Source organism: Rhinichthys klamathensis, unplaced genomic scaffold, assembly GCF_029890125.1.
Source record: "Rhinichthys klamathensis goyatoka isolate OS25496 unplaced genomic scaffold, OSU_Roscu_1.1 h1tg000281l_1, whole genome shotgun sequence".
In the NCBI taxonomy this organism is placed as follows: domain Eukaryota; kingdom Metazoa; phylum Chordata; class Actinopteri; order Cypriniformes; family Leuciscidae; genus Rhinichthys; species Rhinichthys klamathensis.
In genome coordinates, this window is record NW_026606800.1 from 5,101,606 (window position 1) to 5,117,464 (window position 15,859).

General features: G+C 36.5%; 1 protein-coding gene across 1 annotated transcript in view; it reads right to left on the reverse strand.

Annotated features, from left to right (window-relative positions):
• The window catches only part of coq8aa (coenzyme Q8A, genome duplicate a), a 33,736-nt gene that overhangs the window by 8,187 nt on the left and 9,690 nt on the right, over window positions 1–15,859 (reverse strand). The window contains exons 3-9 of the mRNA XM_056269142.1: window positions 14,518–14,856; window positions 13,169–13,235; window positions 8,463–8,537; window positions 6,566–6,691; window positions 2,142–2,227; window positions 1,897–2,037; window positions 1,205–1,286 (exon numbers count right to left, since the gene is read on the reverse strand). Coding sequence (XP_056125117.1) covers window positions 1,205–1,286; window positions 1,897–2,037; window positions 2,142–2,227; window positions 6,566–6,691; window positions 8,463–8,537; window positions 13,169–13,235; window positions 14,518–14,856 — 916 coding nt within the window. The remainder of the gene's footprint in view (window positions 1–1,204; window positions 1,287–1,896; window positions 2,038–2,141; window positions 2,228–6,565; window positions 6,692–8,462; window positions 8,538–13,168; window positions 13,236–14,517; window positions 14,857–15,859) is intronic.

Below are 15,859 nucleotides of genomic sequence, written 5' to 3' on the forward strand. Positions count from 1 at the left end.
GCTAAGGTATTTTAATGCTTCAGTGCGGTAAAAAAAAAACATACATACAGCACCTTTAAATATATTTCCATAATAAGCACTTTTCTTAAAAGTATGCTAAAGTGTACTTCTTTTTCGCAAGAGTTGCCTTGACATGAAAGATATTTTGGGTATCTGCCTTCTGTCATGTCTCTCTTCTGGCAAAAAGAAGGATAGGCAATGCTGTGGTGGTATTTACGAGCTCAAATGAAAGTTCAGACTATATTTGGAGGATTAGGCTTCTCTGACAGCTGAATATTTAACCAGCATTGATCATGCAGCAGTGGACACTGTTGTAACGATGAAGCAGCTCATGCGCACCGCTACCGGGCTCTGATTGGCCAGTCATGAAGTCTGAGATCTATCAGCCCACTTAGACCCAACAGGCCTTGAGCTCTCAGTTCTCAGTTTGAAACACACTAAACATAGAACTGAGTGCACTGACACCAAGTTCTTAGAAAAAAAGGGGTCAATTAAAGAGTTTCAAAATCAGCACAATTTCATCAGTTTATTATTTCAGCTTAAAATATTCCTAGCCAAAACTCACTCACTCACTCTCAAACACACACACACACTCACTCACACACACTCACTCTCTTTTAATCAGCAAGGATGCGTTCAATTGATCATAAGTGGCAGAAATGTATAATTTTACAAAAGATTTCTATTTCTATTTATTTTCTATTTCTTAAGAAATTATGAAAAAAGCATTACGGTTTCCGCAAAAATATTAAGCAGCACAACCATTTTCAACATTGAGAATAATAATGTTTCTTGAGCACCAAATCAGCATTAGAATGATTTCTGAAGGATCAAGTGACACAATTTATTTTATAAAATATATTGAAAGAGAAAAGAGAATTTCAAAATCTAATATTATTTACCAATATTGCAGATTTTTTTAACTGGATTTCTGATCAAATTAATGCAGCCTTGGTGAGTGCAAGCAACATCTTTCACAAAAAAATAAATAAATAACTCTTAACCCCAAACTTTTATGTTTTTAGTTATAGGACATAGCAGACAGGAAGTGTATACTCTCAGATTTGGGATTGGGAAACGACCCGAGCTGCCCGCGTCGACGCATATGCACTACCCTCCAGGACAATCGCCAGCAATTTATTTTCCTAAAATTCTAAAAATCATGTGTTTTCAAGATCTAAAACATGAGTGATGGGGTCATCACCTTCAGGAAGGGCGTTGCTCATGCTCAGGACCGTCATCAGGTTATTCACGTCGCTGTTGATGCTCTGTGCGACTCCGGGATACTGCAGGAAGCAAGAGTATGTTACACTGGGTTTAGAAAACATTATGCAGAAGCAGTTCATTTCGTAAACCAAAACATGTTTAAACCGTAAGAGCATCCAGGGGAAAGAACACCTGGGCTGCTGCAAACAAACACAACACAAGTGGCCTCCAGTAAAATAGCCCTGACCTTGTTGCACATACTTTGGGGGGAGGGGGGCTACTTCATTTAATAAAAGTTCAAAACAGTTTGTTTTACTAAAAAAAGTTGAGAGGTGACACATTCAGATAGATTTAGGTTATCTAATCATAAACATGGTTGCAACTGTTTGCAAAAGCTGATAGTGGGAATTGCTCCTTGGACTTGGTGCAGTTGGTGCTCCAAATTAACCTGTTAGGAGACATTTATTGCACCTTTAAAGGGCATTTTATACGGTGTGCGATAGGCAGGAAGCTTTGTTTGTGATTTTTGTGTGGAATGCAACAATATCCTACTGCTGCTTCAGCTTAAATCTTTTTATTTTGTGTGGTGTCCCATTGAAAATGAACTAAACTCATAAACAACCTTTAATGACCATAAACCATTATTGATTGGCAGCAAGATTAAAATAGTACTTTCTGACCACAACTGACCTGGATTTTCATGGCGACCTCTCGACCGTCTTTCATCTTGGCCAGATGGACCTGACCAATGGAAGCTGCAGCAAACGGTCTGTCCTCAAACAAATCCAGTTTATCCCTCCAGTTCGGGCCCAGGTCATGACTCAGAGCTTTCTGCACAGATCAACCAGCAACATACATGCAGTTTTTCTTGTTTTAAATACTGAATTTTTCTGACGTGAAAAATTTAAATATTTTGTAGTTTAAGTAGATGGTACCGTCATCTGTTTGATGGGCATGAAGTCAGCACTCTGACGCACACGTTCGAAGATCTTGGCCAGCTGTGGGTTGATGAATGCATCATCTGAAACATTATTAAACACACATACAATGTTGGTATAGTACTAATGCTATTGCCAAATGAAAACAATGGCCCTGTTTATAGCTGGTATTAACATCCTTCCTGGGTGATCGGATCACAAGTGCTCAGCAGAGACAGAGTGCCACTTTCAGGTATTACTAACATCAAATGTGTTCCCTGTGACTACATGCTAATTACTATTAATGAGAAAAAAGGCTACATTGCTTATCGATTGTAAACAGTGTACAGATACACTATCGTTCAAAAGTTTAGGGTTGGTAAGATGTCGGTTTATGCTCACCAAGGCTGCATTTATTTATTCCTGTGATGGCAAAGCTGATTTTTTTAGCATCATTACTGCAGTCTTCAGTGTCACATAATTCTTCAGAAATCATTCTAACATGCTGATTTGGTACACATAGTGCTGCGTAACATTTTTGTCAAAAACCATGATGCATTGTTTTTCAGGATTCTCAGATGAATAGAAAAAGTTCAAAAGAACAGCATTTATTTGAACTAGAATATTTTTGTAACAATGTAAAACAATTTCCTGCTACTTTTGATTAATTTAATGTGTCTTTCCTTAAAAAAGGTTTCACTTTATTTGGTAAGAATTTATTTTAGTGTCCTTGTTACTATACTATAGTAATAACTATAAATTATGTATAACCCTAAACCACACCCACATCCTAACCCTTAACGGTATAGTAAGTACATGTAATTAATTCATATTAAAATGTATAATTACACAGTAACACGGACTCCTTAAAATAGTGTAACTATTTTAAGGTGACAGTTACATTGTACTTAAATAAGTACTGAGTAATACTGATTAACTACATGTACTTAATACAGAGTTATGATTAGGGTTAGTTACTTGTAATTATGCATAATTTACTGTAATTACTATAGTAAGTACATGTAGTAACGTGTAACTATGTCAACTTAAAATAAGGTGATACAAAAAAAAAAAAACCTTACTGACCCCACAGAGTAATAGTAACAGAATAAGTCACTGTAAAGAATGTCCTGTAATACCTTATTTTATTTTCACACAACACTTGACTGATGGGTCACTTTTCTGTTGTTCAGGACACGTTAATCTTTACACAACAAATGTGAGGGTCACATTTGAATATGGTTTGAATGATTGGATCACTTGAGGCAGATGTCAATACCAGGTATAAACAGTACCTGTGATTTCCTAAATCTGTTGTCATGTTACAGGTTTACTTAGTTGCAGTGCATGTCAATCCATACATGTAAACAGGATTTTAGAGATGGTGTCACGAGAAGGAACAGAGTATGTTCCTTCACGTGTCACTGTGTGACAGATGTACACCACAGATGTACAGATGTACTGTAAACAAGTCTTAGAGAGAGAGAGAGAGAGACAGAGATAAATAACCCGCTTGATCCGAACCCAGTGAGAGCAATTCTCCTTCAGAATGCGGGAAAGAAAGTTGAAAGATTTTCCATAACTGCCTCTGTGTACATCATAACTTTAAAAAAGGGAAAGTTTTACAGTTGCCATGGTTTTTATCCTGGTTCACTTGTTTGACCCAGATTAGTCTGATGACCTCACATTTTCTGAGCTGATACTGTGACTGAGGAATGTGGGCTACATAGTGTCAGTAATTTCTATCTGTTCAATAACAAACATTAGAACAACATTGCAGAATTCATATTTTTGTATTCCCAAAATACATACATAATTGAACTTTGTCTCAACCAAGCAAATTCTTACATAGTTGTGCGTGTCTATCGTAACACTGCATTGTCAACATAATAAACTAATTTCACCTCAAATCAATATGTCATGCACTTTTGCTAATTTATTTGGTAAGCAACCATATAATAAGCAGTATAAATGTACAATCCAGTGGTCATTATAGCACAAATAAACACCTTCAGTTTGATGGCCACCCTGTCTGGGTTTATTTTGCAGTAATATCCATTAATGTTTGTATTACTATGTTTTCTTTTTAAAGTAGAGGTCTCTCTCCACTCCAGCTGTAGAAACAGATCCTGTACACAATATTGTGACATATTATTAAAGTTTAAAATACCTGTTTTCTATTTTAGATTATATTTCATGATGCAATTCCTGTACTGGCAAAGCAGAATTTTCTGCATCATTGCTCCAGTCTTCAGTGTCACATGTTCCTTCAGAAATCATTCTAATATGCTGATTTGCTGCTCAAGAAACATTTCTTATTATCAATGTTAAAAACAGTTTCCCCTTAATATTTCTGTGGAAACCATGATCATTTTTTTTAAGGATTCTTTGATGAATAGAAAGTTCACTAGAATATGTCCTAAAAACATTAGAGGTCTCTCTCCATTCCAGTTGTAAAAACAGACCCTGTACACAGCAGTTTAGCCATGTCTTGACGGGCGATTGTGTGTGCCAGTCCTGTCAGAACTTCCTGAAGTGTAGCGTAAAGGTCACGTTTCTGGCATAGCTGCGGGCTTATTTTGAGCTTCGCCGATGCCAGTGCTGTCGCTGTCCTTCACTGCCGGTCGTGCGATCTGAAGCTTACAAAATCCTGCCTATCTTGATGAGAATGACTCTGTGCATGAGGCCAGTGCATGAGCAGAGGCCGAGCTTTGGAAATGTCATGCAGGGAGACTGTGCTGCATCGATCTATGCGCTGCATTCTTGAGTGGGTGACAGATGCTTTCGTTCTGGGTGTCTCAATAAACGTTAATGCACACAGAGCGGGGGAGAATGACCTCACATGCCTATCAGAAACAATCAACATATTTGCACAGAAAAGAGGCGCATTTCTGTCTCAGAAGAAGTTAGACAATGTTTGAGCTGCTGGTCAATACAGACAGAAGTGGATTCAAGGGCGTGAGGAAACGACAGGCAACTTTTCAAGAGTCATGAACAGGAAAGCAAACTGTCAGTTCCTACCTACACAACTGTTCAAAAGTTTGATCAGTAATATTTTTTTGAAAATGTTTTTGAAAGAAGTCACCTAAGCTCATTAAGGCTGCATTTATTTGATTTTATAATGTAATTTATTCCTGTGATCATCATTACTTCAGTCTATACAGTGTCACATGATCCTTCTAAGATCCTTCTAATATGCTGATTTGCTGATCAAGAATAATTTCTTATCATTATCAATGTTGAAAACAGTTCAACAGTTCTTTGTGGAAACCGTGGTATTTTCAAAAGAACAGCACTTATTTGAAACAGAAATCTTTTGCAACATTATAAAATGCCATTACCGACACGTCATTAATTAATTTAAAATTTCCTTGCCGAATAAAAGTTAATTTCTTTCTTTGTTTAATGGAAGTGTATTCTTAATTTCCACATTTACAACCATAGTTACGTCTAAAATGATTTTTTTTATTTCATCTTTTTTTTCTTTTTTTTTTTTTGAAATTAATGGTTTGGCACATTCACACATAACTCAAACATTGGCAGTTGAGAAACATTCACTAAAATGGTTTCATTTATTAACAAAAAATAAGTAATTTTCACGTTTGAGAGTGGATAGACAAATTGCTTGTCGCGGTTATCTTGTTATGTCTCAACTGGTTAGAACATAGTGTAAACCTTTAGACGAAAAGACCATTAAGATCATGACAACTATAAGTCAAGTCAAGTCATCTTCATTTATATAGCGCTTTTAACAATGAATTGTTTCAAAGCAGCTTTACAGAGATAAACATATAATTTAAGGTAACAGATTGTTTTGGCGTTATAGCGGTTCTTGAATAATGTTACTTCCAGCTAAAGTTAACTTTGATTGATTCACCTCCGTCGAAATGATCAGACTTTAAACGCGAACCTGTGATTAACGCTGACGGCGTTCACATGCTCATTCAGAATTCTATAGTTATGTGCTTTTTAAAATATGTGCGCAGGTTTGTAATTCATACAACCCAGCCTAAACAAACTACTTTTCTTGCCTATAGATAAACTCATTCAAGTATGTCTAAACCGGTAGTGTACGAGGACCCCAAACTGTAAGCATGCAGAAAAGTTAGCATCCATTTTCCACCGTTGTGTGGAAAACAATGCAGGAAGTTTATTTGAGGTTATTTTATCTTTAGACGTTTACATATCAGAGAGGAAATAATCTGCATCTCCAATTTCTCTGCACCTTTTTTTCTGTAAGCGGTTCCCAGTCACTCACATCACCAGGCTTTAAAACCGAGACAGGCCAAGATCACATACCAGCCTAACTTGAGAGCGGCCATGACTTAAAACAGGAATCAGCCGCAGGTTGTGAGCTCTTGTCAGACTCCTTATTGGTCCTAACAAATCTTTGAGGAGTGACCTTAACGTGGCAGCTTGTTATACAAACAGCATTCTCTTACCCTGGATACTGAGCATCTGACCGAGCTTGAGGGCCGCTCCACGAACTTTACACAGTGTCCTGACGATACGCTCCGCGTTGGCCTCCGAAAGGAAGGGGCTTTGGTCCAGAACTGCCTTCTTATCACCTATGTGAAATTACAACTCTGTTAACATTTTCGACAGAACCATTTGATCATGTAAACAAACCCCACAAACTATTAGATCAGAGTCTTCATGATCTCTGTGAGGACATTAGAGCTATTCCTGGATGTGATGATGATGTCAAAGGTAATAATTATCCAGCATCTACATAGATAAGATATAGTTACAGGCTGCTGTCCTTAGAACACATTTGCACATTTTCTCAGTTCCCATATGGTGTTGATGCCACCAAGATATTACGCAATAATAACTTGTGTAAATACACATTTATCTTTATACAGTTGTACAGTACTTATTTAATACGTACATCTGTACATAGGCCGTCTACTTACCATCTAAATGTACATTCCTTTTTTCCCTTCATTTTTTCCTACTCATTTAATTTTTATAGATGTATATTATGTTGTTTTTTCTTTAATACCATTTAATTATTTATCTCCATTTTATTATGTTATATACTGTATGTTTGCAAGTACTTAGAGCTCCAGGAAACCAAACCAAATTCCTTGTGTGCCTGTGCACACTTGGCAAATAAAGTGCATTCTGATTCGGATTCTAATTCTAATATGCAGCCAGACTGACATAATGCCATTTTAATGACAATTTGAGCTGCTAATGCCTATGGAGTCAAAAGATGAGGGTGTAGATCCAAACACCAAACTAAATAAGCTGTTAAAAAATTGAAATGTTTGTAACCCAATATTCAAGATTAGGGTATGACCAAAGGAATGCATTAAAACAATAAAATATGTACCTTGAATTCAATGTAAGTCGCTCTGGATAAGTGTTTGCCAGATGCAAAAATGTATAATAAAATAAAATAAAAGTTTGCATTCATAATCTTTCATTAAACACAAAAACGCTCTACAAATTCACAATGATGACCGCGCTGCGAATTCACATTTCACGTTGCCTTTAAACATGGCAAAACAACAATGGCAGCGTGTATGTCCAACTGAAGCTCTTTCTGTGGCGTAAGAAGATTTGAAGTTGAGCTGAGAGATCCTGGATGATGGGAGGAGTGCACATATTGACAATCACAAGTGGTGAACGAAGTTAAACATTTCAATAATGAGGGCCAAACTTTTAAGAACAGCATCCATTTCAATAATATACTGGCAATTTTTCATACCAATTACACAGATGCATATAAATATTGTATGGTCTGTGCTACAAAAATGGCTCGTCTCAACATTAAAACTGCCTCTCAGACTAATTTAGGAGCACTTTAGAACAGACAACTCTATAAATGTTATTATGCGTATATTATTATACATGTAGTCCAGTTAAAGCAAACACAGACAGTCAAAAGAGCAATAGCGCTCACCTGTCTAAGAGTAAATAATTCCATACGCACACTAGATTTTTAGTACTGCTTGTACTGAAAGGAAGGACGAAAGAAGGGAAGATTTTTTCATTTCTACAAATGATGCACATTGGTTATGATCTAGGCTATTGTGGGTTGTGGTGAGTAGTGCACACGTGTTTATGTGTGGGTAACTGGAGTTTAAATACCCATAATCTCTTTCCTATTCTTTCCTGTCGCCTCACTCACTATCTCTCGGTTAATGAAATGGTTTAAAGTCCAGAAACAAACAAACGCTGACTGCATGCGATTTATCACTTGTAATCATGCTATGCCTGATTAGTAAGTCACTTTCAATAAAACAGACTAAATGACTAAATTATGAATGCATTGTCCTGATCCAAACTGTATCTGTAAAGATCTAGTAGAATTGAATACAATTGTCTTACCATTCTTCTCCTCTGATCTTAGGGTTTTCTTTGCTACTTCGGCCAAAGCTCCAATTCCCAAACCCACAGCAAGACCTGCAAGAGATTATTAAAGTCACCATGAAATCAAAATTGACAATTCTTGTTCTTTATGGAATATCGCAGTATTATAAATTATTTATCCGTGCACATTTTTTTTTTAAACTCATGAGTCCTATATTTCTTGTTGATCAAGAAGCCATTTTACTTGGGTATAAGTCAAAATAGGGAAGAGACTCACAACTTCCGTTTCAAGCTGACTTTAAGCAATTAGTCTCAAAAGAATACATTCATGATAAAAAAGAAGAAATAAGGAGATGGTCCATAAACTACCAGAAGATAAATATACTGTAACAGTCATTATCTCACACCTCAAAACAGCACTTGTCTTCCACCCTGAACAAAAAGAGCTGTTTTCACATCTGTCTTTTGAATACCTACAACACTGATGCTGTATAATGTGAACCTGACAAAAAGGAAACATCAGAAATAGCATTTCCTATCCACTGTGGTCAGCACTTTTTCTGTGGTAGAGCTGAGAATCAATAACGAGTTTTGGTGCAATCTTCTTCAATAGTTATGTAATTTTCTGATTATGCAACCCTCCTGCTTTTGAGAAATTTAGGACGGGTATCAAGTCGGTTGTAAATCAAGCACTGAAACTAAATGCCTCAGTGTAAGCTGGCAATAGCACAATAGCACATTTCCACAAGCTGGAAATGTTTTCATTCAGGTATATATATATATATATATATACACACACATACACACACACACACATATACATACACACACAAACTGCATCGGAGACTAATTTAGGAGCACTTTAGAACAGACAACTCTATAAATGTTATTATACTGGATAAGTTTTTCATCAAGCCTGCTGGGGAAGTTCTAGGTTGATGATTAAGCAGGTTCCTGTTTTTATGTCTCTTTATGCCTGCAGAAGTTTAAGGACTCGAGGTAAACACAAGGGGCCATGCCAGGGTACTCAAACACTGCAACATCAATGCATTGTACTGCATTTGCTCTTTTTAAACACTTAACATTTGCATTCCATTGTGCACATACAGACTAATCCATGCCACTACACAATTCAGAAAAAAAATCAAAAGCAAGTACAGGGTAAACTATTAAAAAGTTTGGGGACAGTAAGGACTTTTATTCAGAAAGGATGCATTCAACTGGTGAAAGTGACAGAAAAGACTTAGATTTTTTTTTCTCACAAAAACAAAACTGATAATAATAAGAAATGTTTCTTGAGCAGCAAATCAGCATACAGTAAAATGATTTCTGAAGGATCACGTGACACTGAAGGCTGGAGTAATGATGCTGAAAATTCAGCTTTGCCATCACAGGAAGAAATTACATTTAAAAATATATTAAAATAGCCCTTTGATAATATTATAGCTGATAATATTTCACAATTTTACTGGTTTTACTATATTTGTGATCAAATAAATGCAGCCTTGGTGAGCATAAGAGACTTCTTTTAAAAACATTAAAAACTTTTGAACGGTAGTGTTTTTATAGTTACTTATTTGAAATTCATAAACATCAGAGTAATATTTGCACATATCGTCAAAGCACATTCTTTTGCACGATGGCACAGAGTGATTTAGATCGCTCTCAGATTGCCTGATAGAATGACCAAGGACACTACGGGCCCAAGTCTCATGTTACAAAAACAGAGGTATGCTTCTGAACATAAACACCAAAATGAACATGCTGCTTGAAAACAGTTGTTAGGGTACTGATTTAAGGGACATCTACAGTCACTAAAATTGAGATGAAGAACGCAACCACACGGAAGCCTGCCAAAGTGACGGATACTATTCTTGGATGCAATTAATCACGATCTTCAACTATCCAACGAGAGCTAGAGGAAGGGAGCCAGAAAACAGTTGAACTGGATAGCTCATGTCCAGGAGTGAGGTCAAGGTGAGGACAGAGGTCAGACGCACATCACATAAAACTACTTCAACTGTGACAACAACATAAATCACAACACAAACAATGTTTCCTCTAAGTGATCTACTGTCAGTCAGAGTAACAAAATAACTTCAATTCTGTAATATGACACACTTTTAGACTAAACAAAATATCTATTATAAAAAAAATTAGGGGCCGAACTTGATTTTGATTTTATCCGTCAGAAATTGATTAGAACGTGAAGTGGTCCATTTACACCAGGTTAGTTTTGTTATTTTTTTTTTATTATTTAGAACAATGCGCACCAATATTTCATTCACAATAAGACCCACACACAGACAGCTGATGCGAATTCTCCGCCCCCTCGTCAATATCAGGACTTTGTCAGTATTTATTTCACCCTTTTATTGATGGACAGTGTTACATTGTGTGAGAGAGATTATTTGCTCCAAGTGATAATGTTTTAGTGTGAAATTGAACAGTATATGCCAATATTGCCAATATTGTTTTTAATAAAAAACATTTGCACAAAGCAAGCCGATCCACTTTTCCATGTTGATAAGAGCATTAAAATGAGAAAAAAATTATGGGACAAAAAGAAATCAAGAGACATTTAGAATAGATAAAAATATGCGATTAATCGCGAGTTAACTATGACATTAATGCGATTAATCACGATTAAATATTTTAATCGTTTGCCAGCACTAATATATATATATATATATATATATATACCGTATATACATATACATACATATAAATAGATTTTTGTGGATGTTTGTGGTCTTATTGTGAATGAAATATTGGTGCGCATTGTTCCAAATATCTCAGAGAAAATTCTTACAAGAGCAGCGTGTATCTGAGAGCGCGCGACTCGAGCAGAGAGATTCGTGCTCGGCACATTATATTCCGAGCGCGAGCAGAGAGATTCGCGCATCCCGCTCGCAAGCCCAAACAAGTGTGTGCAGCGTCCCTGTTGTTTTGTAGATCCGCTTGCGTTTTCAAAACGCCCGCATGCCGTCCTGTTGCAAAAGCATGTGAAAAAAACCCTACAAAGTTTGCTAAGCCAAAAAGGCCGTTAATCGTGCGATAAAAAAATTAACGCCGTTAAAATGGGTTTGCGTTAACGCCGTTAATAACGCGTTTAACTGACAGCCCTAATATATATATATATATATATATATATATAAATATAAATTCAACATTAGGCCTAAATTATTGTTAATTATTAAAACAAATGCTTAATAATCTTTAAATCTGATATAATTTCTTACTATTATAATTATTATCATTGCTGTTGTTAATAAAATACATTATACATAATTAAAATAACAACAGATACATTATTATTATTGCTACATTTCTGTTAATTCTAATAATAATAATCAAATTATACTAAAATGTAAATGTTTAATAATGAAAAACATTAGCTTTAATATTGAACAATAATTTAGAATGTAGTTATGTGTATGGCTGTTGAATTTGCTTATGCACAATATAATATTAACAGCATGTTGCATGTAGTCTTGCAAACTGGATGCCACATAAAACTTAAGTCATCTTGAACAGACTCGGAAGCTTTGATCCCTAGAGCACATAAAGACTCGTCAACACATCCCCCTTATAAATTCACAGTCCCATGATACTTTGGTGGTTCAGAGAATGTTGAATACAAGCACCCTAGGTCACTGCAAGTATATACCAATGGGCTTGTAGTAAACAGATGCCTGAAGATGTTTTTTTTGCAACGGTGGTAGATAAGAGTTCAATCTGATAACAGACACTCAAACATATCACCCAGCATGCACACACACCAACAGCAGATGCATGTTTTAACGTCTCAATTAGTGTATGTCAGTGGAAAACTAGCTTGCAGCGAACCAGAGACAGAGAGCTACTATGACCGCTAGCCTTTCATTTTCCCATGTGACAGCACTTTCCGCTCAAACCCTCGTCTATATCTAGCCATTCATTCCCTGTAACTGTATTCAGCACTAGTCCTCTGAGAAATAACCAGTACACTGTCATTTAAACAACAAAAGCGTGTAAAGTTACACACTGCCAGAGCAGAATGGGAAGCTCTATCTTAGGGGTGATGCACATTCCCAGACCGGTTAAGCTCTGTCCCATAATCCAAATCAGCGGCAGCCGCAGTCTACGAAATTACGGTTCAACATGCAGATTAACCTTGAGCCCTCAATCTGGCTCTGACATGTTGTATGAGGAGAATCAGTATAGAGAAGCAGCTCATTTAAACAGGCATGAGATCAGAAAACGAATAACAATGCCAGAAAGGACAGCAACCAAGAAAAGCCAAATATACCAATACAAAAAATGGCCTTAAGAATCCATAACTTTAAGTAATGATGCATTAGACAACATGTACAGTACTAAATACATTCAACCGATTTGGTGGCAGCACAGTGTAAAATAGCACATTTGAAGTGGTATCCAAGGTTTTCAGTTACCATGGGCATTGTAGAAATGCCTTAATTACTTTCATCCATGCTTCATTTATTTCTCAATAGAAAGAGTCCAGTAACAGGAGAATTACCAAGTGCAAAATATTCAACTGGCAATAATTGGTCTGCCCACATGAGGCAATCACGTATAATAAAACGCCATTTTATAGGCTACTGATAACAGGCTACTTAATCTCAAGAGAATGTACATCATTTTAAACAGATTTTTCAAGAGTGTTGAAAAGTTTAGAAAGGTAAGTGTGCATACATAAAAAATATTTTCAATAACCTTACCTCCAAAATTCGCTAGTCTCCCCAGCCGTGTGACCGGTACCTTCCGCTCTCTCGCTCTTTCACTAAGCTACAGAGGGAAAGAACAGGCATTTAGAGTTATGTTATGTGCTTCCAATTACAAATATCTGTTTTTTGGGGGATTTTCAAGGATTTTCTCTATTGGCCCTGCCACAAAAAAATAATAAATAAAATAAAATAAAACAGGCATAGTTATTGTTTTTTTTTTTAACCCCTGACAACTTAAATAAGATTGAGACACAAAAACTACTAGCCTAACTCATAAATCCAAATACTGTTTGTAGACAATAAATACAATAGAACAAACATAAAATTAAAATTTTCAGGTTGGTCTAACAGTAGTTCTCTGGTACAGAAATTGAAAAACGCAATCAAATGTAAAATAACACTGCGTAGTCTTCGCTATATGAATTAAATATAGATAAATCCTTATTAAAATTACAAAAGTTATTTAGTTAAGAGCAGCGAGTAATTATTTTTTATTGTGCTTTGTTGTTTGATTAACATTAAAAACAGACAGCAGCAGTTTTATAAGACTGCAATCACTTTAAGAGCAAATGCCCGGATCCGATATAGTGTTGCACATGCGTTTTATTTAACGTTTTACGTAACTGTCTGTTTACGAGGATAATCGCCAATACGGACATTCTGACGCAATTCTTTGAGAATATGTCTATTCAAGCACAAGACGACGTGAAATAAATTATTTGCACGCTGTCTGAGATGCGGCTTTCTCGGCAGTCGGCACACACTTCGAGTACAGAGTTCTCTTTCGCGTCTTCTTGTGATTGAATAAGATTGGCAGGGCTTAAAAACACGTGCAAATGACAAGCCTTTGTGACAATGCAGCACTGGCCAGATCGGGTAAGTGACTGTTCTGCCAACCGTCCCGAGCGTCGTTCACGCTGGCCCCGGGCCATATTGTCGAGCCCTGATTTTTAATGTTCTTAACTCAAAATATTTTTTAAAAAAATGGTGTTTTGTTGATTTTAGTCGATGTTTTGCTTTCTTTCCCAATCAAGCAATTGATAGTAAGATTTAATGTAGGAATGAAAAAAGGGATGATCCCACTAAAATGTCCAGCCAAATTGTTTAGTTCTTTTTGGAGCAACTTACAATAATCAAAACATTTCATGGGGCCTTCAACAAAATCCAATGAAGTTATTTATTTTTTGGCCAAGGTGTCTATATCTGCAACCAACTTCTAACTTTAGGGGAACAAACAAATTGCATTGCAACTATTATTATCCTCTGTAAGGCATGACATATATAGGTGGGACAAATGGCTAGTTACTCATGGGTGATGAGGGATTGGAAAAGGTCGCCTGTACCATTTGTTTATGTGGTTTGGAGCCGTCTCTTTTTGCCTGCCTGGCTTTCTCAATGTCCTCAGCCGTAATGCCTCCCACTGAAGAGTGATCCTGGTGATACGACCGCGTCTGTCCGCTGAACTGGCTGGTAGGGTCCTTGTAGCCTTCGAATAGCTTTGACTTCCCTGAGGCCTGGCTGTATGTGCTAGCAGCACCTGCGTTAGCGTCCCTGAAAACTGAATCACTGTCCAAACCTCCATGTGCTGCACTCTCAAAGTTCTCCTCTGAAGCTGTGAAGTCATACTTGGAGTCCACGTCTGTGCTGAAATCAGAAACGCTCTGCTGGCCGCCTGTGAACTCCTAAAAAATAAAGTAGATGAACATCATTTGGTTATTTCATGTGCTTTCCCACAGCTGAAATAAATTAAATGAATGCAATATTGTGAATATAGTCATGACTAAAGGGTGTTGTTAGACACAATGTAATGCATTTTATAATAAGAGATGAGGTATGCTTTTCTGATAAGGAACTTTAAAAGCACTATGAAATGCACAATCTGTTCCAGAGGCTTTGATAACACAACTATCTTGGCAGCACACCCTGCTCTCCTATGCTCTGGAAACCCAGGCAGTAATCCAATCTCCAGGTAGGCCTAAATTTCATTTGCATAATCGTATTGTTGGAGTTATTATACCCTAGATGTGTTGTGGAGAATGAACCCGAGAACAACAGAGGTGCAACCAAACACCATTATAGAGCGCTTCGAATTACACAAAGCCACACAGCTACCAATGAAGAAATAACAGATACACATAACTATATTACCATGAGTCACGAAAAGCCTTGTTAAAAACAAAATCAAACAGCTTTGGCTGGCTTATTGCAGCTTCTGCTAGTTTCTAAAAACAATATGGTAAAGGCTACCAATGTTCAATAACCAGTATAATAACAATGATGATCATAATATATATTGTTGTTATTATAGCAAAAAAATGTAGTGTTACAATAAATGATATATGCTACCATTCAAAATGTTGGGGTCTGCATTTACAGCAAAATAAATAAATAAACACTGTTGTGAAATGTTATAACAATTTCAATTTTCAGCATCATTACTCCAGTCTTCAGTGTCACATGATCCTTCAGAAATCATTCTAGTATGCTGATTTGGTGCTCAAGAAACATTTCTTATTATTATTATTAATGATGAAAACAGTTTGTAGAAACTATGATACATGCTTCTCAGATAAATAGAAAAGCTCAAAAGAGGAGCATTTATTTGAAGTAGAGGGTGCGTCTCAATCAGCTCCCTTTGTTGGGAATCAGTATATTGTGTACATGACGTCAGTCTCTGGTAAGGAC